Source organism: Sylvia atricapilla, chromosome 6, assembly GCF_009819655.1.
Source record: "Sylvia atricapilla isolate bSylAtr1 chromosome 6, bSylAtr1.pri, whole genome shotgun sequence".
In the NCBI taxonomy this organism is placed as follows: domain Eukaryota; kingdom Metazoa; phylum Chordata; class Aves; order Passeriformes; family Sylviidae; genus Sylvia; species Sylvia atricapilla.
The window spans coordinates 26,767,802-26,795,400 of record NC_089145.1 but is presented as its reverse complement, the minus strand read 5'-3'; the positions used below and the strand labels follow the sequence as shown (position 1 = coordinate 26,795,400).

The 27,599-nt window shown below is 35.7% G+C and overlaps 1 protein-coding gene across 2 annotated transcripts in view; it reads left to right on the top strand.

Annotated features, from left to right (window-relative positions):
- Positions 1-26,761, top strand: part of TTBK2 (tau tubulin kinase 2) — a 78,848-nt gene extending 52,087 nt beyond the window's left edge. The window contains exons 10-16 of one of the 2 annotated variants that reach the window (XM_066321265.1): positions 2,306-2,463; positions 3,404-3,620; positions 4,994-5,205; positions 6,381-6,981; positions 12,138-12,386; positions 22,799-24,066; positions 24,956-26,761. In XM_066321265.1, the coding sequence (XP_066177362.1) occupies positions 2,306-2,463; positions 3,404-3,620; positions 4,994-5,205; positions 6,381-6,981; positions 12,138-12,386; positions 22,799-24,066; positions 24,956-25,424 (3,174 nt within the window). In that variant the 3' untranslated portion in view covers positions 25,425-26,761. The remainder of the gene's footprint in view (positions 1-2,305; positions 2,464-3,403; positions 3,621-4,993; positions 5,206-6,380; positions 6,982-12,137; positions 12,387-22,798; positions 24,067-24,955) is intronic. The other variant, XM_066321266.1, reaches the window with a different exon arrangement.
- The last annotated feature ends 838 nt before the right edge of the window (positions 26,762-27,599 follow it).

Genomic DNA, 27,599 nt, shown 5'->3' with positions numbered 1-27,599 from the left:
GCAGTTTTCCAAAGTCTGGAATGCAGCACCTACAGCTAGAGCACAACATACACTCATGGTGTATTTTTGAATCTGAAGTATTGTGTACAGAGATCACAGAAGACCAGTCATTTTTCTTTGTTTAGGAAAATATTGCCTGCTGAAATGAGCAGCCTCTGCTCAGTGGTAAGGTGGTATGTGCTGAGAGGATATGCTGTAGGATGTATCTTAACTCACTCAGTGTTGACCTATGATTAAACAATAAATAAAGATAAAAAATTTTTTCAACTTGCAGGACCTATCTGCCTCTGTGCCTTTGTTCAACTCCCTAAATCAGTGAAATCAGAAAGTGTAATTGGTTCAAATGAATAAATAAATCTGACTAATTCTGTCTTTGATAAGAGTGCCTCCCCTACTTTGTAAGATTAACAAAGAAATCATAAAATCATAAAATAAGAGCTGAAAATCTCAAGGAATAACTGATTTTCTGTTAGTAAGTGGATTTCTCTAAATATACTGGTTTATGATTCTGTACATTTGCAAAACAACTAAATCAATTTTTTGCAAAAAAATTTGAATGTTAAAAAAAATTATTACAAATACAAAAAGTATTCAGTATTCATGAGAAATAAATACTTTGATTTTTTTTTTCCTCTTCATCATTACAAATTTCCATGAAATTTATCCTATAGTTTACAATTAAATGAGGAAAAAAAAAATCAATGTTTTGTGTGCCTGGTTATAAAGATGTATCAGATTTTTTTTTCTTCCTATGGTAAAAAGTACTATTGCAGAATCTGAATGATAAAGCATGTAGATGGTCATATTTTTGCAAATCCTTTTTTATGGTCTATTTGCATCTAACACAGCACATGCACTCAGTAATTAACACGATACCAGGACGGACTTTTTCCATGATAGACACAGCTCAGTAATTTACAGTCCTGTGGCTATTCATGAAACATTTGCAGTTGTGTAGCTGCAGCCTGAGCCTTACAACACAGTCTTGCTCATGTGCTTTAGACCAGAGCAGGGTGGTTTTATTTAGAGCAGTGAGAATGCTCTTTTAAACTCTGGTCTCTTTTAACTTGTGCTTGCAGTGGTGTTGTTCCTACCTACTGTATTCTTTGTATTTATGGGTGGGCACTGAACAAGAATGTATATATGAATCCCTGCTTCGAAGGGTTTACAGTCTAAAAAGTTCATGACCTAGGCCAAGAAGCCATGTTTGATTTGGCCATGTCAGATGTTTATTTTATTGAGATATTTGTGCATACATTGTCTCAGTCTCCTGATACCATTAAGCATTTGAGTTTGTATTTGGCTCATAGCAGAAATTGATGAAAAGATTTAAGGGGGAATAACCTTAAAAATTACTTCAGAGACACTGCTTAATGTTTAGAGGGAGAGAAGAATTAAACAGAGTACATAAGGGACAGAGTGAACTATGGCTTTTGTGCTCTTCAGTAAGGTTACAGAAATTATTGGGTCAGGTGGCACACAGAGGGTTGTTGAGAGTAAAAATTAAATGGGTGAGATCACTCTATACAAGAGAAATGAACCAAACTTCCTATCTATTTTAAGTTGCCAAAGGGTATTCCAAAGGAGAGTGTGGGAAAACTTTCAGCATCCTGAACTGGAAAAAAACCCAGATTTTTAGCTTCTAGAGAAAAAAACCTTAGAAATGTTACAGAGTAAGAGAATGATATGGACACAGCCTTCCCATCACTGACCAGAATGAGACAGAGTTTATTTCACAGAGAGAGGAAAGTGATGCCATTTGTTTCTCTGTCATTGGCACAAATTTTCTAAAGGCTTTTTCATAGCATAAAATGAGGATTGAAAACTTAAATATTTAGTGTAGTATAAATGTCAGCATTATATGAAGTAAATGATATGTGATTCTTAATGACAGAAAGGTATGAATTAGCAGATCAGTATCCCTTCCTACATCTCATTCATTTCCTTGGTTTCATGGTGTTACCAAATGCATTCTTTTCTCTTTCTCTGCTAGAGACCCATTGTGTGGTATTCTGCAGCAATGTAGTTATGCTTCTCTGTGTGTGTATTTCTGTCTTTTTGTAAAAGTCTGTGAGGTGTCTTTGCCTCATGCCTGATAAAAACACAGATGTGGGTGGATTTCTTTTTTCTGTTTTAATAAAATGGAATTTTTGATATCTTGATGTCAAAATCTTGAAAAATGAGAAGTGTTTCATAGAAAAAACTCATTTTTTAATGTTGTTGTCAGTATTATGGTAGGGATTTCCTAATTGCTTGTTCTCTTAGACAAAAATGAAGCTTATTAAGTTTTTTTCTTTTTTTTCAGCTTCTCATGTCGGTGTTTGACAACAGCATGAAAACGTTTGGGGTTATTGAAAGCGACCCTTTTGACTGGGAGAAGAGTGGAACTGATGGCTCTCTCACAACAACAACAACTTCAACCACTCCTCAGTTGCACACTCGTCTTACACCAGCTGCTATTGGGTATGCATGGAGTGGTCTCTTCAATGGCAGCCACAGAGGGGCTTCCTACCAAAGGGAAATTATCTCACAATTTAGGTTTTTTTTCTGCAGGATTTTGATTACATAGAGGAAGGGAGCATTTGAAGTATTTCCCTTTTCAGGGTTCCAGTTTATACTATCTTGAAAGATCAGCACTACAGTCCTAAAATTACAGCAATAAAAATAGTACTCCAGGAAATTGGATGTAAATTTGCTCATCCATCCTTTGCTAAATCGTATTTTATGAAACTAAATAATGTGTCCTGAGCTTAAGTGCCTGGAAATTTAACTGCCTGGAAATAAACCTATTGTTTTCTTTAAGCTTGGAACAAAATTCTAGCTGCAATTTCCTTGTAAGTTTGAAAAATAATGGATCTTTATAAGAAATTTGGAAATAGATTTTGGTTGTGTTTGAAATAATATTTAATATGTTATTTGAGACATTCTGTAATGAAGTAAATTGGACAAGATGGGATGTTTAATAATACCCATACTCATCTCGGGCCTGAAGAATAAAAGAGGTGTTTATGGATGAATGTAAGAAGTGTTTATGGATGCCATTAATTTTTTTGAATAGAAGAATACATACAGAAAAGTCAGGAGAGAAGTTGAACCTGGACATTATCTCTAAGAAATTTTCTCAGAAGTGGCTTCAAAAACATTTAAAAAAACAGCTTTTATATGGTAGTTTTTTTTGATTTGCGTATTTTGTTGCGTACCTAAATTAAATTAATTGTGAAAGCCAGGAAGTAGGGAGTTTTATATTAAGTAATTTCCAAGATTTAGTTTTCTGCAGAAACATGATTTTCTTTGTAAGTTTTTGTTTGTTTCTTTCTTTTAGAATAGAAAATAATTTCTGTAAACACATGACAGTATAAAAAGTTTTTACTTTTCTGATTTTGTTTTTAAACTACTTTTGTAGAATTGCCAATGCCACTCCTATCCCAGGAGATTTGCTGCGGGAAAATACAGATGAAGTGTTCCCTGATGAACAGCTCAGTGATGGAGAAAATGTTATTCCTGTTGGTGTATCACCTGAGAAACTACCTGGATCCCCTGGACATCAGCGTCCTCAGGAAAAAGATGTTTGGGAAGAAATGGATGCAAACAGAAACAAAATAAAACTGGGGATCTGTAAGGTACTTTCAAATCTCCGTTGGGAAGACCATCTTTGAACAGTTTCTTGTCCTCATAGTGCACATAAGAGATAATTACTAAGACAGTTGTACTGATGCTGATTAGCCAGAATGATCTAAGGAAATGATTTATGGTAGAGATGACACATTTTATATACTGAAAAAAGCAGACAGGCTTTTGGGCCTTATGTCAGTTCATCAGGTCTTTATGATCAATAGCTTGCTGATCATATGAGACTTTTTGTAGTTTACTCATATTCATTTTCTTCAGACACGATCTTCATTCTTTCTCACTGAATGAAATCAAAGCAATTTTCCTGCACCTTGCATGTGTAGAAGCTAAATACTAAATGTACAAAAGAAGATTTTAATGTTCTTCAATTGACAAATCATCGGCATGATTGGTAGTGTCCATTTAATTCACTTGGTGGTTTTGCCTCCATAAGATACGATACCTTTGTACTGATTCAGAGGTTCACTGGCTGGTCTTTAGAAGATAATGCTGTTTTATTTTCAAAAGTAGTCTCTGAGAATTGGTTTCTGCCTTCCTTACTCACAATCACAGTATCTCATACTTGGACAGATGTATCTGTTTCTTGATCCAACAATGTTTTTAACATGGTATTAATATGTTCTTTATCTAGGAGGTGTTTTGAAGCTATTACTCATTATTTGCTAGGAAAAAAATGTACTGTGGAAAAGACCAAGGCATGGTGCCTGTTTTCAAATGTGCTTATGTGTTTGTTTGTTCGGGCTTTTTTACCAAAGAGAGAGGAAGGAGGTTGTTCTGGTTCAAACCAGAGGCACTTTCTGTTACACCTGTAGAAACTAAGGATGGTCGTTATTGCCCAGTTCTAAATAATTTTCAGTTATTATTTAAATCATGTTCAGTCATTATTAAGATAGAATGCAGTTGGGTTAAAACATAGCTTAAAGTCACAGAAGTATTTAGTAGATTTAGTGTATAACAGTGCTATCTGCTCCAGAGAATCAAAAAGACAGCCTGGAAGCTAACTTCTCTTTAATAAGAGCACTTGACTCCAAAGCAGACTAAAGATTCTACCAAGTGCAAGGTTTCAGATTATTATTAAGGAAAATTTCAGATATGGGTGTGAAATATCAGAGTGAATGTAACTGTATTACTGGGTCTTTGATAGTCCTGTTCTCAGACTTACCCAGAACCAGTATATTGCCAGTAGGTATGTGCTGAAGAGCACATCTAAACTTAACTATGGCATCAACTTAGGGACCATTCCAAATACAAATTGCCTTTTCACATTCTAAAAACTTGGAAGCTCTTTTACCATGTAGTACCTTGTCTTCCTCTTGTTTTGCCACTTCTAGTGAATTACATTTTTACTTTACATTTTGCACAGGCTGCCACAGAGGAAGAAAACAGCCATGGACCAGGGAATGGAATGCTTAATGCCCCGAGTCTTGGTTCTCCAATCCGAGTTCGCTCAGAGACCACCCAGTTAGACAGAGATGTTCCACTGGTGCGAAAGTTACGTTCCATTCACAGCTTTGAACTGGAGAAGCGTATGATGTTGGAGTCTAAGCCCGATGCTGATAAGTTTCTTGAGACCTGGTAAAGAAATTATGTTATCCTTTTGCTAGGATCTTTTAAGGATACGTGATTAAGATACTATTATCTTTGCTGTGTGAAGAGCAGGAATGGAGCTGTTGAGTATGCTTATGCAAGTTACAGCAAGATATTTTTCATAATATTACTCAGTTAATGTATTTCACTACTCGGCAGCTACTTTAGGAAATTATTATTGCTAGAATACAGTTGAAGTCGGACTTCCACATCTGGAAATTTTGTATTTCAAGACCTAGTGGTTGTAACCCTGGTATTTATTAACCTTTTCTCCAGAGGCATACTCTTAACTCCTGAATAAGAAGTTTGATATCATGTACTCAGCAGAGATAACATGAGATTGGGCTATATGACAGGAGAAGGGAAGTTTACAGGAAGTGGAATGAAGAAGTTAGAAATCTACCTTCTTGCAGCAGACTCAGTTATGCCCAAAGGACTTGCACCAACATAAAAAAATCTTGGTGGAAGACAGAGAACTTAAAATGGAATTTGAAGGTAGAGAAGAGACAGATGTATGAAAATGGATTCATTTTGCCTATTGTCTAGAAAGAATAAGGGGGGAGGGGCACAATGAAATCTGACTGAACTCTGACCTCTGAGCCCCACTCAGAGGCTGAGTGGGGACAGTAGAAGAGAGCTGGGGTGATGACAGTGGCAAAATCTTTCTAAATACTTCATAGAGGAGCTAGGAATTTAAATTTGTTTGAGGAAGCAAATTATGCAAAGCATAAGTAAGGAATTAATCAAAGCAATAAATAAAATTCTTGAAAGCATGTAATAACTGCTGCAGGAGACATCTGTTTCTTGTGTTCCTCTTTGAATCTCTGCTTTCTAACAAATTAAATACAGTGGACATCTATGATAACCTCACTACTGAGTTTTTTTCTCTCATAATTCTCCTTTCTGGTAATTGTATTTACAATACAACCTGATACATTACGACTAAAATTAAAAGTGTGTATATTTCTAAGACTACCCATCCATTTTACTTGACATCATACTTACTTGTCTCAGTTTGTGGATCTTTGTACCATTGTAGGTTGTTCTAGGACATAACAACAAATTTTTATATAAATCTAGTTTTCTTATGAAAACACTCAAATGTAACTTACATTATTTAATTAATTCTTAACTAATTCAGATATTAACTTCTTTTCTCTAAGTTTGGAGAAGAAGCAGAAAGAATTCAAAGTGGCAGAGACTCCTGTTGCTGCTGTTCCTCCTCTTTCTCAGAAAACATCTCTTCCTGCTCCTGTGACTGCCCGCAGGGACCATGTTTGGCACTATGATGAAGAGTATCTTCCAGATGCTTCAAAGCCTGTGTCAGCTAATTCTCCTGACCATGCTGATGGTGTTATGAGCAATGGATTTGTAGCTGTTAACCTAAGCTCCTGCAGGCAGGAGGTTGATTCTAAGGAATGGGTGATAATAGATAAGGAACGGGACTTGCAGGACTTCAGGACAAATGAGGCTTTAGGGCACAAAATGACTGGAAGTCCCTCAGATGAAGAGCCAGAGGTACTACAAGTTCTAGAGGAGTCCGCTCCAGAAGAGCAGTCCAGAGAGGGTGGTTGGGCAAGAAACCATGTCCATGCCAAGAACCAAACTTCAGGGGTGGAGTTTGTTCTAGACATGGAATGTCATCCTGCTGCATCTGAACAGCTTACAGATAAATTGGAACTTCTGTCTGGAGCTGCAGGACAGCTTCTTGCGGCCACCCCGACAAGTCCTATGGAAGCTCAAGCAGAAGGAGCGCTCACTCCGGTAAGAAAACCTCTTCTTTATTCAGAATTGTAAGAGGAAATGGTAAAGGTAATGACAATAAGACAGCAGCGTAGCAGAATTTCCTAGTTTCAGCAGGTATGGGACATGATTCTTGAAGACTGATCTTCCACATTCTGTTGCACAGCTGTTTACAGTCACCTCGGGAAGTGCTAATTATTCTGCAGGTGTGATCCACAAATCTGGCCACATTTAACAAAGAGTTATCTATCTATATATCTGTCTATCTGAGGAAGCTCTCTGTGCAGTGATTCCTAATCAGTGAGAGACACTGCAAACACATATTTATTATATTTGCAGTACATAAACATAAAATTACAATTGAATATGTGAAATACTGTGCTACACTGTTTCATGTGTTCCAGGAAAAATCTAAGTGGCTGAAATTAAAGAAACAGTTACTTGCTCTCACATCTCACTATGATTCCTGCAGTGTTTGCTTCTGGAATTCACTTTGTTTCTTCCTATTCCTTTGGAAATTTCTAATGGTCCTTATACAAACAACTTGTTGCCTTTTATAAAGTGTTGATGCTTTTCACTTCTAAAATACTTCTGCAACTCATACTTAACTCCTGTATTTTTCACTAAGACAGATTGCTTTTCTTCCATTGCATATTCTTGTTTTTCTCTTTTTCCATCTTTTCTGAAGAATTCTCAGTTGCACAGTTTTTTAACATTTACTTTTTTCTCCTGTCACTCTTTCTAAACAAAGATTTCTTTGCCTTTACTTAAGGAGTAAGTGGGATTAATGTTTAAGTGGGTGGGAATCACCCCATGGTCTTATTTCTCCCTTTTTCTAAGTAGATATTGTGGCATCTATGATCTAAAGGTAAATTCTTTCAAGTTCCCTTGAGCCAAGAAACCTGGCTATATTTTTTCTTCATGTATCACCACTTTTTGTGAAAGTTACTGCCAGCTCATTAGAAAAAGAAACTTGTCACCAACCACTCATTTATAATGAGGTGTGGAATATCCTTTATAGTGAAAAAAACCTACTCAATGTAATTAACTGTAGCAGCACGGTAAAATTTCAACTACACCTAGGTTCTCATGGAAAAGGCAAAATCATAGCTTTCATACAAGAGTATATTTAGACATCATACTTTAAATTATATAGTTTATAGATTTGTTTTGTTTGGTAGAAAATACAGAAAAACAGATTTTAGAGATTTAGTTTGAAATATTAGTTACGTGAAAGAGTTTTTGAGGGATTAGAAACCCTTAAAGGTGCGAAATTCTTTTAAATTTTGAAGTTGTTAAGTTTTTGTATTTTAAGGTCAGTTTTAGTAAAACAGACAAGAAAGAGCAGAACTTAGTCCTATACAAAATACTAATTATCAAGTGTTTTTATTTCAAGAGCCATTAAAAACAGCTTGTAATTTTATATGCAAATGCATTATACAGCTGTACACTTTATACAAATGTGGCTCTTTTGGTGGAAATAGCTGTTTTACTTAAAACTAAAAGTAGAGGTGATACAGGTAATATGTACTACAGTACAAAAATAGACAATAACTTTGTCTGAAAAGGAAGAAGGTTCAGAACATAGGAGCAGATATGGTTGCAAGCAAAGTTAATTAGTATAAAATGCATTGGAAGAAATACTGGCTGAAGTAGAAACTCAAGTGAATTATATTTTCCTTTGGCTTTGCAGGGAGATAAGTAGTATTTGTCATGACCTCAAAAAAGGGGGAAATTAATACGGTTTATGTTATGCTGGAAGGGCAAGTAGTGTTGTGAGTGCAAGATGAATGGCAGGAAGGAACTTGGTGTTTCAAAGGTGAATGATGTACAATAGAAAATATAAACTGACCTGGGAATAAAGAAAATAGAAATTACTTTGGCAGTTTAGGTGCTGGGAACAGAGTGTGTCTATACAGTGTGTCTGCTCCTACTGTGATGGCAATTTGTGGTAGTCTTCCATCTACTTCTTTAGCCCTTGAAAGCCACACAAAGCCCATGAGGCTATTTCAGGGTGAGTTTTTCTTTGTCTTTCATTGATGTATTCCACTTTATAAAGGATACTTAAATATTCCCTATGATGGGTATAGAACCTAGTTCTTATAGGTAAGCGTTCTTATCACTTCACTGGGAGCAAATGTGTGTATATACCTCTTCTTACTGTTATTCTCTCTGTTCGAAAGTCCTGGTGACCTTAGGGAGCTGTTTGGTAAAGTCCTTTTCTTTCTTCTTTAGAGTACTTACCTTGAAACTGTTTTTTCAATGTGCTCCTTTGTTGTGCATCAGATGTTCTTGTTCTTTAGTAATTTTTTCTAGGTAGCACCTTCCTGGCAAAAAAAAAAAAAAAAATAGGCAAAGGTCATACTTTACTTTTCTACTGATTTAATTATATTGCACCAGTTACTAAGAGCAGGCTTGGATCCAAAAATGTTAATTTTAGGACTATAAATCAAATGTGTTTTGCCAAAGGGGTTAAAAATAGATGTTGAAATTATAGTAGTATAAAAACTTAATATAATTATTGAAATAGCTCACTCATTTAAAACAGCTTGAAACTCTAGGCTTTCATGATCATCATGCTTATGAATTTACCTCCCATCTGGATTTCTACTGACCTGCTTCACTGTCACTTAGAAGAAAGTATGATTTTGCATTTTGGGCTTGTTCTGATAGGTTTGTTAAATATGCAAGCAATTACTTTCGTGGTGAATGAATGAAACAGTTTACCTGTCATAAGACCAGTATTTTTTTTAATATTTTCTTTTTACTTTGATGACTATTCTTTGTTCTTTATTTCTTTCAGGGCTGTATTGCTCACTATTTTAGTAAGTAGTAGCATGGATCTTTCTGTATGAGAAACTAATATTTCATACACTCACCCATAATTTTATTTTCTCCTGAAGGAAAGAAATTTCTGGTCTACAGTCCTTCCATTTGTAGATAAATATTCTTCCTGAAATTGTATGTGTATGTGGACTTCCTGTAATTGTTGGTAGTATCACTTCTCACCTGTTATATACAGCATCAGCATTCTATTGAAAATGTAAAGTTGCCCCAGTTAAGAAAGAAATCTTGAACTCAAAAATAAGAGAGAAAAATGTGTAAGCTATTGGCTTGGGGGTGAGAAAGTCTCAGGCATAAAAAATTATAGCAAATTATGCTATCTATTATGAAAAAAGGCCTGCAGGTAAGAGAAGGATTTTTCATGCTATGAGTCTTGGTTTTCCAGTTGTAATACAGATTCTGTGTGCTACCAGCAGAGACTGGTTTGATCTGGCTTAGTTATGGGCACATGGTCACATATCTGTTGAACTACTTAGAGCATGCTAAGGGTATACATGCTGACTTTATGCTTTAATAATGGCTTTCATGTTGATTTTGGCTGCAGGACAGACAGTGTGTGATTTGCTGTAATATCTACTGGTATGAAGCTAATTGGTCAAAAGAATTGGAATTGATCTACACTAACAGTGAATTTATACTGGAGCAGTACTTTGCATCATACGGCTCTAGTTTTTGTACACCTGGTACTAATGGGCTAGAGCTGGGCTTTCTGTGTTGTGGACCCACAGCCTCATTAATTTTCTGTGTTTGTATTGAATTGCAAAGAACTCCATACAGTGCATGCACAAAACCTTGCAACATATATTTGTCAAGCAGATATTTCAGTAAATAAGAAATAATGGATTTGAAGTGATTAAACATGTAACAGCTCTTTCCCTCTTCACCTTCAGTTTAAGTTAAACAATAGTTTGCTTTGGTCCCACTTGGCTGACAGCACAAATTTGTGTAGATGTATATCTATGTGTGTGTGTGTTATATAAGAGGGTTTAACTGTGTGAATCTATTTATTTTTATTATTTAGAAATATTGCTGGAATGGAAATTTTATATGTCAGAGTACTACTATGTTTTATCAAAATCTTTCTCTTAAATTTCTATTTACTTCTGAGTTATAAGTAATTTAATTTCCATGTACCTTTTATCCTCATTTGCTGCTTTTATGAGACATTGGAAATATTTTTTTTTTCCTGATTGCAAGTCAGCTATGCATTGTGGGAACTGAAGCTTTAGTATTGATACAATTTAAAGCTACCTTTTTCCTTAGAAACAGAATGCTTGTTAGATGCTCTTGCTTTCCAGAGGATATAGGTTAGAATTGCAAATACCATGGTAGGAAACAAAAAGTCACCTTCATGAAGCATGAAGCTTGCAGAAAATTTCCTTATCTCTACTATTCATGGTTTTCTCTAACTGTAATTGGAACAAAGAATTGAAAACTATGTATAGCAATCTCATTTACAGATTTTTAAATGTGTCACCATCAGATGTTTATTCAGTGCTGGAAAAGGTCTTGCAAAAAACCAGTTGATCTTAGCTTTGTATATCAAAGCTATAGGTTTATTAGAATCATCAATAAGCAATTTTAAAATGTACTATGTCTAAAATTAATTGTTTGGAAGACTTTACAGTTCCTATTCTTTTTTCTTACCTCTTATTTAAATATTTGTATTAATGTAGTTCAAAATGAAGCAATTGTTCCTTGATTCTCCAGCCAGTGTCTCCTCCTAGTTTGGTCCCACAGTTGGGAAATTCCATCAGAATTGTTTGGTATTAACCTTACTGATTAATCCTGTCAGGTTCTTAATGCCATTCTTAATGTATGCTGCTACTGGCACAGCTGTAAAGCTCCCAATAGGTGTATATGCTATAAATGTGGTAATCTTAGAAACACAGACGTGATGTGCGGATGTGCTAAGTGTTTGAAAGGATCAGTCAATGATCAACTAGCCGGCTATCAACTGATGGTCACAATGTCCTTAACACAGACTCTGTTAGTTTATTAAATTTGCCCTAGATTGTTACTGACCAGTTGCAATGGTTGCACTTAAGGAATCTGATTTTATTTTCCAACCTCAATGATTCTATGATTCTAAGACTGAGTGAAAGAAAAGGCCAGCTAGAGAAATAATGGTTACTCTTGATTTTGATATTGGATTTTTGAAAATGGATGATGGAAAATGTGAAGATTAAACATAAGACACCTCTTAAATTATGAACTTTCAGCTTCTTAGGGAGTTGTATGGTTCTTGAGGGAATGGATATAGGCAAGACATAAACAAGAATTATTAAAATATATTCAACCTTATTTTCTTCCCTGCCATGTTGTTCTCACAGCTCAACTCATGTCATATGCTGCATTTCTCCACTCCAAGAATTTCAAGTCCCATCCTCCGCACCATGAGCCCTATAGCCTATCTATCCATCCACTTGGACCCTCTGAGGGAGGCTGGTTTACCAAGGAGTCAGTCAGCTGAGAGCCACTCCTCTTCCTCCCGCTCAACTGGTCGTAGGCAGCTTCCTGTCATTCCCTGTGGCAACAAGTTCCCCCCTGTCATTCGCATCTCAAAAGCACAACTTGAGCAGGTGAATAAGCCTTGTCTTCATAGAAGTGACTGCATTGTAGCAGTCATCTGCAAAGTTTAACATTTTCAGTTGCTCTGCACAGTCTGGTAGTAGGCATATGCTAGTCATACTGCTATACACAGCATCTTAAAAATGTTTTGAAAGATCAAGCTGGGGAGTAAGAATGGATCTTTTCCAGGAATAGAATTGGGAATACTCTGTGAGGAAGATATATTGCCCCACTTTGAAGAGGAGAGTATTTAAGGAGCTGTTATTCAGGTTAAGATCTGGAGCTCAAAGCTCTGGATGTTCTGGAAGACAGATTCACTTCCTCAAAGATTTTCTCTTGAAAAAGCATAGGATTATAAAATCTAGAGAAAAAAAAATTACTTTTTTAAAAACTAAGAATAATGAATTCCTATAATCACAGTACCAGCTAAATTTAGAATTAGGAACACATATTAAAATTTGGACTATCCTAAATTATCTTAATATGACAAAAAGGTATCTAGAAGTAGTAGGATTGTCTTTCTGGAAATGAGAAAAAAATAAAACTTTCCCCTGCTACAGTATATAAAATAAAGATGGCGATTATCAGGGGTAACAGGTAATGAAAAATGTCACTAGAGAAAGGGGACTTTTTATAGCTTTGTATTTCCAGTTTCATTTCAATATGAAAGATGAAGGCTTGCAATCATAATTGAAGTAAAGTAATTTTTGTATTAGTCACAAAAATGTTGAGATCTGCTAAGTAGCACGTGTTTGCATTGTTGGGTAAAGCAGTATGACATAGCATTAGTGCATAAAACTAACATATCATCATCATTTTACCATTAATATTTCATTTGGATCATATTCTGTGTTGCCTTTCATTTCCAATGTATTTTTCAGTATCAATAGTTCTACATTGCAGATGGTTTTTCTTTTTCAACAAAGAATGAACAGGAGTATTTATATTAAAAGTAATCCATCAACCTTACTTACTTTCCAAAATCTGTAGGATCATTGGTGTGTGATAGCAAGGCAAACTGTTTTTCAGCTGAATATAAAAGAATAATTCTGTGCTTGATGTATAAAAACAAAAAGTATTTCCCCAATGTTCATAACTGTGAATGTGATGGGATACCAAAATACCATGTTCTTTGTGATGGCTGACATATTGACTACGTCAAGGGACCTAGACAAATTAACTCATTATGAGTTAAGCTTCAATATTTTTTAGCATTGGATTGCATCCTAGGATGCAAAATTACTTTTTTTTTTTTTTTTTCCTTCTCTCTATGTAGCTACAATTTAAGTTTTTCAATCAGAATCTATTGCAGGTGTAATTAGCAAACTTAGTAAAATGTGCACAGTGCTCAGCAAAGGCAAGCTGCCACAGAGAGTCTTCTCTGGCTTCCTTAGTACCCAAAAAATAAATACAGCTGCAGTATTAATAAGGGCTGCAAAGTGATGTACTGTGTCATGTGAAGAAGACCTGGCATTGTGCCAGCTGCTGCTACTTGGTGATGTGAGCATTAAGCCTCTTCTTTCCTTTTACCTGGTAAGTGTTGGACTGCTGTGTTGCTTTCTGAGCTATGACTTGAAAGTCCTAACTTAACTGTGTTAAGAATTTCCAGTTTGTTCATTTCCGATAGAAAAAACAAGCACATGATTGTTTAGTTCATTCCAACAATGAAAGCCTCGTGTACTTCATGGCTCACTGAAGAATTCAAAAACTTCTGCAAGTCCTTCTTTTTTTTACATATTTTAAATATTTAAAAGACTTTTAATGTCGTTTATGTTAATCTGTATAAATATTTGATACTGAATATATTTTCACGTCTCTCCTGCTGTCTGCAGTTTAGTTCATCATTCAGAACTAATGAATTACAGAGGTCAGGGATCTGTACTGTTGAATTTAGTTTCATGTATTTAAAAATAAGACATTATACATTTGTTTCTGAAATTAGGCAAATCAACTTTCTTTCCAGATTTTTGATGAATGAGGGCTCAGGAACTCTATCTTCTTTTACTTTGTATTGGATAGACTAAGTCATGAAATTTCTGTGTATTTTCTGCACACTAGTGCAGAGAGGCTATAGGATATAGGTCAGTCTATATTTGTTCAATAGAGGACTCCTTTCTTGCCATACGTAAATAATGAAAGAGAATTGGAGTGTTTTGCTTCAGTTCTCCTTAGTTACTCAACTTGCAGTGTGAAGAAAAGAGTGCAGCAGCATTACAGCTCATAAAAAAACCACAAATTCTTTGTACTTGCGTATGAAGAGTGTGTCTGGAGTGCTATTAGTATCTGTCTCATCTGTAGCATGGTCAAACTGTAGAGCAAATCCTCTTGAAACCTAACCTTTTTCTCTCTTTTCTGTGAATTTTTCAACCAGATGAGTTCTCTGCTCGTTTAGAGAGCTGCAATGGGTGTTATGTGAGGTCAATGGTAAAGGTGATGTGAGTGCAGCAGCTACTGGCCAGGGCTGTGTGTGAAGATACTGCTTAATTAGGTGTAGTGCTAAATGTGTAACTGTGTCTTAAGAAACAATCAAAATCAGTGATGTCAGTTTTTTCATCTCTGGTTTATCAGCTCTAATTCTGCAATAAGATAGTGAACACCTCTTCTAGCGACTGCAACAATCTGGAATACTTCTAAACTGGCTGCTCTACAATATGATAGAGCCCTTAACAAATTCCAGTTTTTTCTGCAATTCAGGTGTATTTTATTTTTTCAGTGTGCTTAATCAGGTATGTGCAAGGAGGCTAATTTGAATTTAAATTATTTTATGATTATTCATTTTGTTATGGAAGGATAATCTGTGTCTCTCAGGTTAAGCAATTAGAATTAGTCGGTACTTATACAAATATTTTCTCTTCTGTCTTAAATTTCTCAAATTTCTACCTTACTGGACCATTTAAAAATATTTTGTAATTATACACATATACAAATAGTTACAAAATGCTGTAAAATTTTTCCACACAGGAAGCTATGGAAATGTAATTACTTTCATATTCATATCCAAGATGAGAAATAATATACTGATCTGAGTTTAAAAATTTACCTTAAGTTTTAGGGAAGTCAGGGACCTATAGAAGAATAAGGTAAGACTTCTTTACATGTTCAAGGGTTACTTAGAGAAAGAATGCATATCCCTTATAATTGAGGGTTTTTTTATTTTACATGTTCCAGGTTTATGAGCCAGGAGTGCATGTAACTCTTGTAAATTTTGCTTTTTCTAATGAACTAGTTTTAGGAGGTTTCACTAGTCTGCAATAGCAAGAGAATGAAATTTACCTTGGTTTTCACATTTAACAATCCTTTTTAGAACCACAAATAAACAAAACCCCAAAAGGTTCTTTTCAAATTTGTCAGTGATGTTAAATTGGTATTTATGGTAGGATTACTATAAAACTCAGTTAGTTAACACTCTAGTTTAGAATTTAAAATATCATGAAGGGATACATTTGTCCAAAATCCTCTTCTGAACTTCATTTTCATGGCATGGTACTTGATCAAATAGATGTGTTTTTGAAAGAAAAGAGGGAACAGGTTTTCTATGTTCAGCAAGTCTTGTGTTTTCACTCCTGCCATGGTTAAAGCCATAATTTGTCTGTAGAAAAAGGGTTCTAATTTCAGATTTTACAGAATTGTTATGCCTCTTGTTACCTATCCTGATGGAAACTATATTGAGTCAGCATGAGGTTTAAGTTACGTTCTTCCATGTTTTAATCAAGGCACAAAGTCAAGGAGTTAGTTGAATTTGTAGCTTCTAGAACTGTTTCATACACAGTAGACTTGATTTTATTAAGTAGGGTAAATGCAGAGATGTTGTACCATCTCATTCATGACAGGGTAATTGTTAATAATTGTTACTTCTTCAATAAAATTTAGCCTGGCTTCCTCACATTCTTTTAAGCAACTGGATCTTATATTGATAATGATGTTTCTAGAAGAATTTTCTTCTATACGCTCTTTTTCTAATGCAAATAAGTAAAAACTTTATTACTTTTATCCAAGTGACAGAGAAAAATGCTTGATACATAGAAATCTAATTGCAGCCTTTTCAGGACAGTCTTTTGTCTGAAGGAAGTTCTTTAGGCATACTTTGTTCACATCTGCCTTTGGTGTAAAGAAGAATTAAATCATACAGGATGTTAAATTCTTCCAGTGGGAACTTTCCAAGTAGTAAATTAAGAAATTAAGAGTTGAGGACAAGCAGTCAGTCAATAAAGTCAGCATGAGCGACTTTATTTTTTCCAAATAGTGTGTTGCTGTAGAGAACATTTCCATTTTTAGTGATAGAACCATTCTTGGCCATTCTGCTTCTGCAGATTTCTCTACTAGAAGCAACACAAAAGTCATGAAGGTCTGGACAATGAATTAACCTTGGTAATAGCATCAACATACATTGAGTCGAAAAAGCCCAAACATGTATGAAGTTATAATTGTTTTGAATGTTTGTGTTTTCTGGCATCAGCAGTGCATTTAAGATTCCCAACATTGGAAACCATAGGCTTCAGCTATTCTTGTCTGTCCTTGAAGTTACAGTTTTTCTTTTTTAAAATTATTCTTTTAAAATGGCAATTCTATACAAAACACATGTGATTTATTACATTTTTCTAACATCATAATTTCATTGGCATAAAATAAGTCAAGATGTTAGGAAAGCTAAGTTGTCTGTGGGATTTCCCGTGGAGAGCTGATTAACTCTGGGGTCAACAATTGTTTCCATGATGACACTTCATACTATAATCATCTTGAAATAAATAGGTGGTTACTGTTCAGAACATAATGACTAATGACTATTTCTTATGTAATTAAGTTATAATTGATCTAATTAATATAATTAGTATTGTGCCTGTAGATACGTGTACCTACTGTCTATAGTATCATTCATAAGATAATCTTTTAGACATATTTATTTCTTCAAATATTTTTCTTCTATTATTAAAATCACATATGATTCTAGTGCAACTGTAATTACAGAGAAAAAATTTCACACCTCTGAACTGTGCGTTTAGGCAAATTAATGTTTTCTTTTTTTGAAAAGAACTATTTATGTGGAACTCAAGAAAAATAATACATTTTAATAGCAGTATCGCAGGAGTATTATGTGAGTGTTATGAAGTAATAATCTGTAAGCGCCTCTGCTTTTCATTTTAACAGTAAATTTCAGAGATGTTTTTCAAATGGTTTATGTTGCTTATTATATAGAATTAATTTCAAATTAAATGAGTACTTGTTTTAGTCATGTTATCGAGCTAATTAGCCACTTATTTACAGTCACAGGCATTCTCTAAAAGCTATTAAAGATACTATTTTTATAGCAATCAATATTTGCTCTATTGGATATTTGAGGATATAGTTTTATATTATAACAAAAAACCCCTTATTTTACCTGATAAGTGGTGTAGGAAAAACTGAAAAGGGAAGATGTTTTAAGAATTCAGAAGTTAGGCCTTGGCTAATAAGCCTTAGAGAAAGACTGTAGATCTCTATGTTCTTTGTCCTCAAAAGCTCCCTATCACATTAGAGAATTTGGAAACACAGTTGCACATTTATAGCCCTGCATCTTAGTCCATCCTCTTCCCATTTCTCGCAACCTCCATGTAAATCAATGCCAAAATTAACATTATAGAAGAAATAATATATCTGAAGAGCTGTGGAGAGCAACATGTGCCTCTTTTCAGATAGATACAAAAAAATCTTCATATGTTACTTCCCTTTAGTCTAGGATTAGGGCCTGCCACATGTGAGATTTTGCCAAAAAATGATGGTGTCCTGATGACCAGGAGTTCCTACAAATGCCTGCAGTGCTTGCAGTACCATATATATGGGGCTATTGAAAGGGATTCAGTATCAAAATTTGCAATAATCTCTAGTCTGATGTTCCATACCACTGCATTACAGCCATGTGTTTCTCTTGTTTATCCCCATATTAGTCTATTTGTAGAAACGGCCAATACTCTTTAGTAAACTTCAGTATAATTAATTATCTTCTCTGCCAGAGCTTAGTCTGGAAATTTAATGTAAGAGATACAAAGGATTGCACTCTAGAAAGTCAGTAGGAGTGATAGTAGTAGGTAGGGAGGATCTGGGGAAGTAGGTCTGTTTTGAACAGGAAGCTGTGAGCTGTCTCCCAAGATGTAAAGCATAGCAGTGGTTTACTCATATGAGAATGGCACTTGCAGTTAATTACAGGACACTGCACTTATATACCCTTGGCACTTTCATGTAACCTGCAGTTCAGATTTCTTTGCAGAGGCATGATGTTGTGCAAGGAAGTAGAAGTTAAGGGATGTAAGTAAAAAACCTCATCAAGTAAGAGGAAGCTGGTGAACTGGAAAGATTTAGGGAGATTTTTTGGTCTTGCCAGTAAGTTGCAGACTTGTACTAACATTGGTTGTATTCCTGCTGGTTACAGAGATAACCATGGGTGAAAAAGAAGCAGGGAAAAGAGAAAAGATACATGGGGTTTGTTCTCCTGGATGCAAAAGCTTTAGGGTTTACTAAGGTAGGAAGGATGTTCTGAAGAGTAAACTGATTAGGTGAAGTGTCTTTAGAATGTCCAGTAATATAATGATAGTGTACTACTATGAGAAATTACAAATAATGAAAGGATTAGCAGGAAACAAATCTGTACCTCATGCTTCTAAGAAGCTTGAAATCCTGACAGCACTTCACATGCAGAAGGATCAGACATCATGAGTGCAAGGAAGAAGCTATTGCTGATATTGTACAATAATCCATATTCCCACGTTTATGTCTTTCAGACTTAGCAGCTTTGCAGACCTAAACTCAGTATTTCATTCCTCTAGAATTCCTCTGTGTATATGTACAGAGAAGCATTCATGCAAGCATATCACTTACTAGTGCAGCCTGTCAAGGGTTTAAATGGAGGAAAGTCTACCAGATGTCATAAAGGATGTCTGAAAGATATTTGTGTTGTTGTTTAGTTCTTTGTCCTTCTTGAGATCCCACTCACTGTCACATAAAATTTCTTGAAGAAACGCAGGATAATGTCTCATCTTAGTTCAAGTGTGAATTTGAGAAAACAGAAAGGAATTTGGAAATTATTTAGGGAAGGCTAAAAGATTCAAGGTTATGGTGCTGGTAATTTCATTCAAATGTTTTAGAGTGAAAGGAGAACTTTTAATTAATTGTTCTATATATTGTCTCAGCCATTTTTAGTCATCTCTTGTATCACATAACACCTGTTGAAATATGGGAATTGCAATAATCAGTGTTATAAACTAGTTATCATAGTAAGCTGAAATGTAGGATTTTAAGTTGTATTTACCATATTTTATTTCTTAGATGAATTGTAATCTTTGTTCCTGAGGTTTAGTGTTTTACATAACTGACATGATTAAACATAAAAAATTTGCACAGGATAAGAGCGTATCTAGTGGCACAAGAAATAAAAATATAAGGATCATTTATGGTTACCCATTTAAATTTCTTGCACATATAGGTAAAATGTCAGGCCCAGCATGGATTTAATCCAGTTCTTATGTTTTGAGAAGACTAATAAGTTTATTGACCAAGTGAGAAAACAAACTTTTGTTTGTTAGTGAATACAAATCAAGAAAGTGATCTATGTGTTCAAAAAGCCATTTCTGAAAATATGAATTAGTCAGTAGTACTGAGTCTTTACTCATACTTAGTCCAGTATTCTTTTCTTTCCTCCATTTGTTCAGTGTTTCTTTTTCACTAGTAGCTCCTGCCTATTTGATTGTAGGTGGTTCAACAAGCCTAGTCTCCTCTTTCTTGAATGTAAGGGTTAAATCTGTATGGCCAAGATCTGCCTGAAAGACTAAAAAATTCTCTTTTCAGATATGGCAAAGGACATGAAGTCTGTTAAAAATGTAAATTAACTTCAGAGCTGCTTTCTTCTAGCAAAGAATTGATATGTGAGGGAGGTGTCACAAGGAGAAGAAAGTTTTCATGTAAACATATTTGAGTAAAGGAGGATTTAAATGCAGTTGAACTTCTTCTGGTAATATATCAAATAAATAAATATCCTTTGAAAGCAAATACCTAAGGGTGTCTTGCCTCTGTAAATTGAGAGCTCACCAGGATCATGCTATTCTAAGGGAAGTCTTCATTCAGGTAGGTTGAAGACAACTCTGGTGTTTTAATCCTGAGTTATTTGAATTGGCAACTAGACTAGCTCATCCAGTGAAAAGTTCGGAAAAGGAAATATTTTACAGGTCCTTACTTTTGAGATACATCTGTAGCCCTGGAGAAAAAGGTACTGAAACAAGCTAAAGACGGAGCTCAGTGGACAGCAAATACCCAAGTGATCTCTCCAAAATTTGAACCTGCTCTTCCAAGGACAATATTGCATTAAAATTTCCTGAAACCACTTTTACCCAGCTTGAGAATTTTTGAACTTTTACCCTAGATGAGAATTTTTAAATAAGCTGATGATTTTTGTCTGACAGGCCAAAATAAGTTGCTCTGTCATATGAAAGCAAGCCGTTCAGTGAAGGCTCCATGGAGATGTGTTGTCTTAGAGCAAGTTCTTACATATGTATGAAGACGGAACAGCTGCCGTGTTTCATAGACCTTTTTTCTTTTCTTTTTTTTTTTTTTTTTCTCCAGTTTAATCCATTTTCCTTTCTGTGCAGAGTTCTTGCTAAACTGTCTTTTAATACTTGAGATTTAGGCACTAAATGATCCAATTATGGAAAGGTGCTTTTAAAAAAAATCTATTTCCTCTGTTCTTTCTGTAGCCAAACTGATGTTTTTAGATTCTCTCAAAAGAAGCCTTTTGAACTAAAAAACACTTAACTATCTCAAAAGGGAAATAGTGTTTCTTTTTGATGAAAGAAGCCGGACTGAGTGTAAGAGGAGATGAGGAGGATTGTTTTGCCAAAAATGAATTATTTCAGATTTTTTCTCAGTGTACCATTTTAATTCAGCAAACATGGAGGACTGTATTGGCCCTACCTTGAAAACAAATTGTAAAGGAGAGAAAAGGTAGACTGTTACTGTGGCCACTCTCTGTGGGTTTTTTTGTGTGTTTGGTTGGTTGGTTTTTTGTTGTTTTTTCTTTCCTCCTTTTGTTTAGTTTGGTTTCTATTGCCAGTAGTACCAATGTACTAGCTCTTGCACAAGCACAGTAAGATCAGCAACATATATAATTTCTGTAACAAAAGCAAATAAAATCTGCATTGTAACATTGCATAATCCTAGCAACACTTCACTGGTTGTCTTCTACCAGCTGTGTATCAGAAAAGTATTTTTAGCCAAACTCAGACTCCAGTTTCCACTTTCTGTTGAGTACGGATTGTGTCAGATTCACAAGGCTACAGAATAGAAAGAAAAACAGCTGAACTCTCTGTCCATGTAGAGAAAGATGTAAAGGTATCCCCTTGTTTTTTAAATTTTCTTTTTACTGTTTACACCAACTTACTCCATCCAATGTATATACGCCAGAACGTTGGACTCCTCTTCACGTGAGAATGCATTCCTCCACGTCCCCAGAGACAAAACTTGTGTGTGTGCTCTCTCTTGTGAATGTGCTCTCTCACCCTCTTCCCTCATGATTCTTGTGTTTGTGACTGGATAGTGGCCTGTCTTCAACGGGGAAGGTGAGAAACAACACCATTTGTGTTTTTTCCCTACTTGATGGGAACTGGAGGAAGTGGGTTTATGTCCTTCAGGTTGGAAGGGACATGAAAGCAAGTTTCCCATTTCCTGGACATGTACTCTAACAATTAAGCTGTGTGCCAGGGACAGCACTCATCATAACCAGCTGTTTTTCAAAAGCAATCTGACTTAATGGTATAAACAGGTTTTAGGAGTACTTTGCATGTATCTATCAGATCAGACTTGTTAGGGCATTTAGATGTGTAAGTATTTAGTATTTTCTTAGTTACCTTAGGTAAGGAGAGATCCTAACCAGTTTACTTAGTTAAAATGGGCATAAGCTTCAGTAGGAAAAGTAATAACAAATATTGGACAATCAGGAAAGTTCTTTTTCTGGGCAAAATTATGAGTATGGAATTTCTGAATCTAAACATCATTGTGTTCTTTGTCTTGTGTATTTGTCTAAAAAAGATTGCTGTGTACTTGTTAAAGATTTTATGTTTATGTGCAACTTATTCTAAAAGTATTCAAACTAAAGTAAAATAAATAAAAATCTGCCCATTATATTGGATCTCATTTCCAGAGAGGTTACTTGCTAACTGCAACATTTTTCACTGACATTATGTTTGTTTTCACATGTTCTGTATTTCTGTCTTAGGATGATAGACTATTTTTTTTCTAATTATCTGCATTACATAATGAAGTTAGGTATTATTTGAACATTGTGATTCATAGGAATCATTATATAATGTATCTTGAAGATGTGGAATCAAAGCTGCTATTTAAAGGATGTTACTTCTATAACATTCCTGAATTTCTCACTTTTTTCTTTAATTTTCCAACGCAGATAACAATACCCAGACCTTCAGTGGCATCCACACAGTCTGCTTCAGAGAGCTTTCACTACGGCCACCAGCTGGAGAGAAGAGAGCAGGATGGTCAGTCTGTGGAACACACCGTGGAACTTTCCTCTCCGAAGGAAAGTTTGCCAGGTTTGGTTGGGACAGAAGATGCACTTCCAGCTAGTTCCAGCAGACCAGATTTGATACTTAATATTAGCCAAGAAGTGCTTGACAGAGAAGGACTTGTCAAAGAATCTGTCAGTGTCCTGGACTGTGACCAAAAGGACCTATCTGAACACAATGGGATACAGGAAGAGAAAGAACTTGGGAATATTCCTGTGGAGGAGGCTAAGGAAGAAGGGCTTCCAGTGGTTTCTGATGATGCTATTGAAATGCTAAGCAAAGAACAGAATTCTTCTTTGCCAGGAAACTCAAAATCTGCAGAGGAAGAACCTCTGACAAACACTGAAGCAGTTCAAGAATCGAAGTCAAGGCCTGTCTGTTTGGTGCCAAATCAAGATGAGGTTCTGAAGTCCACAGCGCCTAAAGCATCAGAATTGTCTCCCTCAAGACTTAGTAACACACATGTCAATAGACAGGCAAGCAAAATAGCAACCATTCAGGAAAATGGTTTTCATTCTGATAAGGAAGAAGTCCATAGCCAAGATTTGAAGTGCCACCAAGTGGCCCTTACTACTTTTTTGCAGCAGGAGAATAAAAAAGAGAAAAACGCTCCCAGAAATGGAGAGTTACTCCACTGCATTTCAGAAAATGAGAATTCTTATCGAGCTAAGAAGGACTCAGTTAAATCTTCTTTTGTATTCAGGCAGAGTCGAATCCCAGTTTTAGCACAAGAGATAGACTCAATGTCAGATTCCTCTTCTGTTTCTGCCAAGGAAAAGCTTCTTCTAAAAAAGGCCCATCAGACAGACTTGGTCAAATTGCTTATGGAAAAGAGACAGCTCAAATCTTTCCTTGGTGACCTCTCAAGTGCCTCTGATAAGTCACTGGAGGAAAAAATGGCTGCTGCTCCAGTACCATTTTCTGAGGATGATGTCTTAGCTTCATTTTCTAGATTGACACTGGACTCTCATTTCAACAAGCAAAATGAAGATAGCTCTTTATCTCCAAGCAGCCCTCAGTCCAGAAAAAGCAAGATTCCAAGGCCAGTGTCTTGGGCAACTACTGATCAAGTGACCGGTTCAAGTTCAGCTCAGTTCTTTCCTCGGCCACCACCAGGAAAACCGCCTATTAGACCTGGGGTAGAAGCTAGGTAATGCAGAGAAAACAGAAATAGATTTTGAGGTGGAAAATGGAAAAATGGATTTGAGACTGCAGTTACTGTGCAGGATGTAATCCTGTAGAAGTTACATCCTTTAACTATTTTTTAAAAGAATTCTGGGCTTCAATTCTCTGAGAAACTTTACGTTGTTGGAGAATGAATGCGGAGAAACTGTTACACAGGAATAAACCTGGTTCACTATTAAAATTAATACATCAATATATGTGTATTCAATATTTTGAAACCTGAGAATCTATAACTAAATCTTTACACATTTTTTAAAGTGAGGTCACTTTTCCAGAACTGCTAGTTGTTTACAATCCCACTAAAATTTTTAGGAATTGTTGTATTCAGCCTCCTTCAAAATTAATCTGTTCTTAGTGTAGACATTGTAAATATTTGGAGATTCCAGCCATCAGCATTGAGTCAATTAACTATGCTCAGATCATGTCTAAATAAACCAACTAATTGAAGGAGGGCAGAGTGAATTTTAGAAGACCTTCCCTTTGCCAGATCTATATGCAGACAACTGCAATCTAGTTTCATCAGTGTCTACATTCCCAAGATAAGGATAATTTTGATACAGTAGTGCAAAATCCTTTGAAGGAAGTTGCAGTGGGAAGGAAATTTCAGTTATCCCGTAAACACTGAGGCTATTTATGTGAGGGGTTTATGTAGATATAAATATTGTGTTGAGCTGAACAACACTGAAGCCAAAGCCTAGATCCAAACACCTCTACCTAAAAAAGTTGGAAAGTTGAGCTCCACATATGTGTCCAGCAATGCAAGCTTCTCCTTAGTTTCTAGTGATGCAGAGTTTCTATTTGAATTTTAGTGAATAGGTGGAAATAGAAATAATCTTTCTTTGTTTCTTCTTAAGGTTGCGCAGATACAGAGTCCTAGGCAGTAGCAGCTCGGACTCAGATCTTATCTCTCGTCTGGCTCAAATCCTACAGAATGGATCTCAAAGACAAAGGAGTTCTACCCAGTGTAAGAGTCCAGGATCTCCACATAGTCCAAAAACGCCCCCCAAGAGCCCTGTCATTCCCCGCCGCAGTCCCAGTGCCTCCCCTAGGAGCTCCTCTTTACCCCGTACTGCCAGTTCTTCTCCGTCCCGGGCTGGGAGATCCCATCATGATCAGAGGAGTTCATCCCCACATTTTGGGAGGAGTAAATCACCTCCTAGTCATTCAGGCTCCTCATCTTCTAGGAGGTCCTGCCAACAAGAGCACTGCTGCAACAAAACAAGCAAGAATGGTCTGAAAGGATCTGGCAGTTCTTTCCACCATTCCCCAAACACTAAGACTTCCACAGGAAAGAGCAAATCAACTACTAAGCTTAGCAGATAGGAACTGGGCCTTGACAGGTATAAAGTCTCCTCCTAAATCTGATGCATGTTGTGTCTGTGTACTGTGTATTTAAAAGAATAATCCAAAAAAAGTGTATTAAAAAAAAAGTTGTTGAATCTGCACATTTTAAAGAAAGTAGCCATTGTAAACTATTCATGAGAAAGCATTGTGTGTAAATAAGTGGCCAGGCTTTGCCTTAGAGCAGGCAGCAAGCAGATCCACAAGATGGGAAGTAACGGCCAGGATAAGAATGACTGGGTAGTCAAAGAGGTGCAATGTATTTAGAGTGAAAAAGTATCTTGAAGGTGTTTTAAAACGGTATTAATCTCAATGTATTTAGTTTCCCTAGTTAGAAGATTTGGCCTAATGATTTAAGGCCTTACATACTCAAGGAGTATGTAAGAAAACCTGAAATGGTTATTCCCAAAATGACATCACCACTTGGAGATAAGTACTGCTCAAGCATTTCTTTGCAAATTTAAAAAAGCACACAGTTTACAAGATGATATTTCTACCTTATAAATTTCTTCCATTTTGAGCTCCACTCACCTCTGAGTCACTGAGTGCTCATTTTATCCCCTATCATGGCACAGATTTTTTACTGAAGTATCATATATCCTACTCCTACCCCTCCATGACACTGATGAAATTTAAAAAAATAGTATTTGACAAGATGTTTTTACACAATATTATTTAGAAATTTATTTTGCAGTAATTAGGATCCAAAAAGCTGATTCTCAGTTCTCTATCATACTTTTTTTGGGAGTCGTAGTGGGGTTCTTCTTACCACATTTGGTAGGATTTGGAAAAGCTTTCCTTCCTAGGAAATGAGAGAAAGGAGTAGATGTATGCATTTCACTGGATGTTGCAGATTTACAGTAAAATGCAATGTAAATTAGAAAATAAGAACCTTTCTTTACCCCCTTAATTCAACTGAATTGTTGAATTCAACCTTTGTTATTGCTGACTTTTGCTTTTCCATTGGTTATGGATTACTTAAACCACAGATCTTACAATGCAGAAATGACTACAATCAAGGTTTGGTTTGTTTTGGTCATTTGTTTTCTAAAATCATGAAAGATGAAACAGAGATGAAAACATTGTCTGCTTTGTGAACTTGATAGGTTAGGGGTGACAGAAATATACTTAACACCCTTACAAAATCTGGGTAAGAATATTAATCATCAAAGCAAAATATACAGAAGGAAATCAGAGTTTGTTTTTTTTTTTAAAGTTGGATTCTTGTCATTCTGTTTCCCAAATGTGTTTTTGATAGCTAAACTTGGTTGACTCTCAGTAGAGTCCATGGTGTTTAATTCCTCCAGCTTTATTAGTTAGTTAGTAACGTCTTGTGCTCTGCAGGAGTTCTGTAGGGAATGAAAGTTATGGCACCTTTTGCTCTATTCAGAAGAGAGTAGTGGGGCAGAACAGGGACAGACAGGAATGCAAGCCTGAGAAAGATGCAGCCAGCTCTCCTCCCTAATGATTCCTGTTGTGGGGACTCTGGATGCATAGGAGATTTGTCAATTACTGATCTGCTTGCTGTAGTCATATGCCTCTCCAGCCAGCATCTGTGCTTTTTTATTTAACCTCTGCCAAATGAATACCTTTGGATTAAAAAGGGAATATTTTGTCTCTGAGCTAACACATTCTAATGCTGCATTAAAGCTGCCCTAGAGCTGCACTGAATTTCACTTGCTTTGTCAGACTATGTTGATTTTTTTTCTTTTCTTACTATGACTATGTATATTGTTTCCCATATGTAATGTAGCACAGTGTGGAACCTTAATTTCATTCAGGTTTCAAGCACTACAGATGAATGCAATAGTAGGGTATACCTGCTTTTTCTGAAGAAACTGTACCATTGGAAAGTCCTATTCCTTTGTATTATATTGTATAATAGGTGCTATACCAATATTTGCATGTCCTCATGGTAAATTATATAATATAAATATTTATATATACATATATGTATATGCTTATATAATCTCATTTTTTTCTCATTTTTCATTTGTAATTTATGGACCACAAATAATGCTGTTCCCTTTCTGTTAGTTCCCATATACTTACCTCTTCTATTCTCCCCCTACCCTCGCCAAAAAAAATCTGGAATGCACAAATTCTAATAGCCTTTATACCTTGGTACAAAATTGAAGGACTGCTGATTTCTCAACC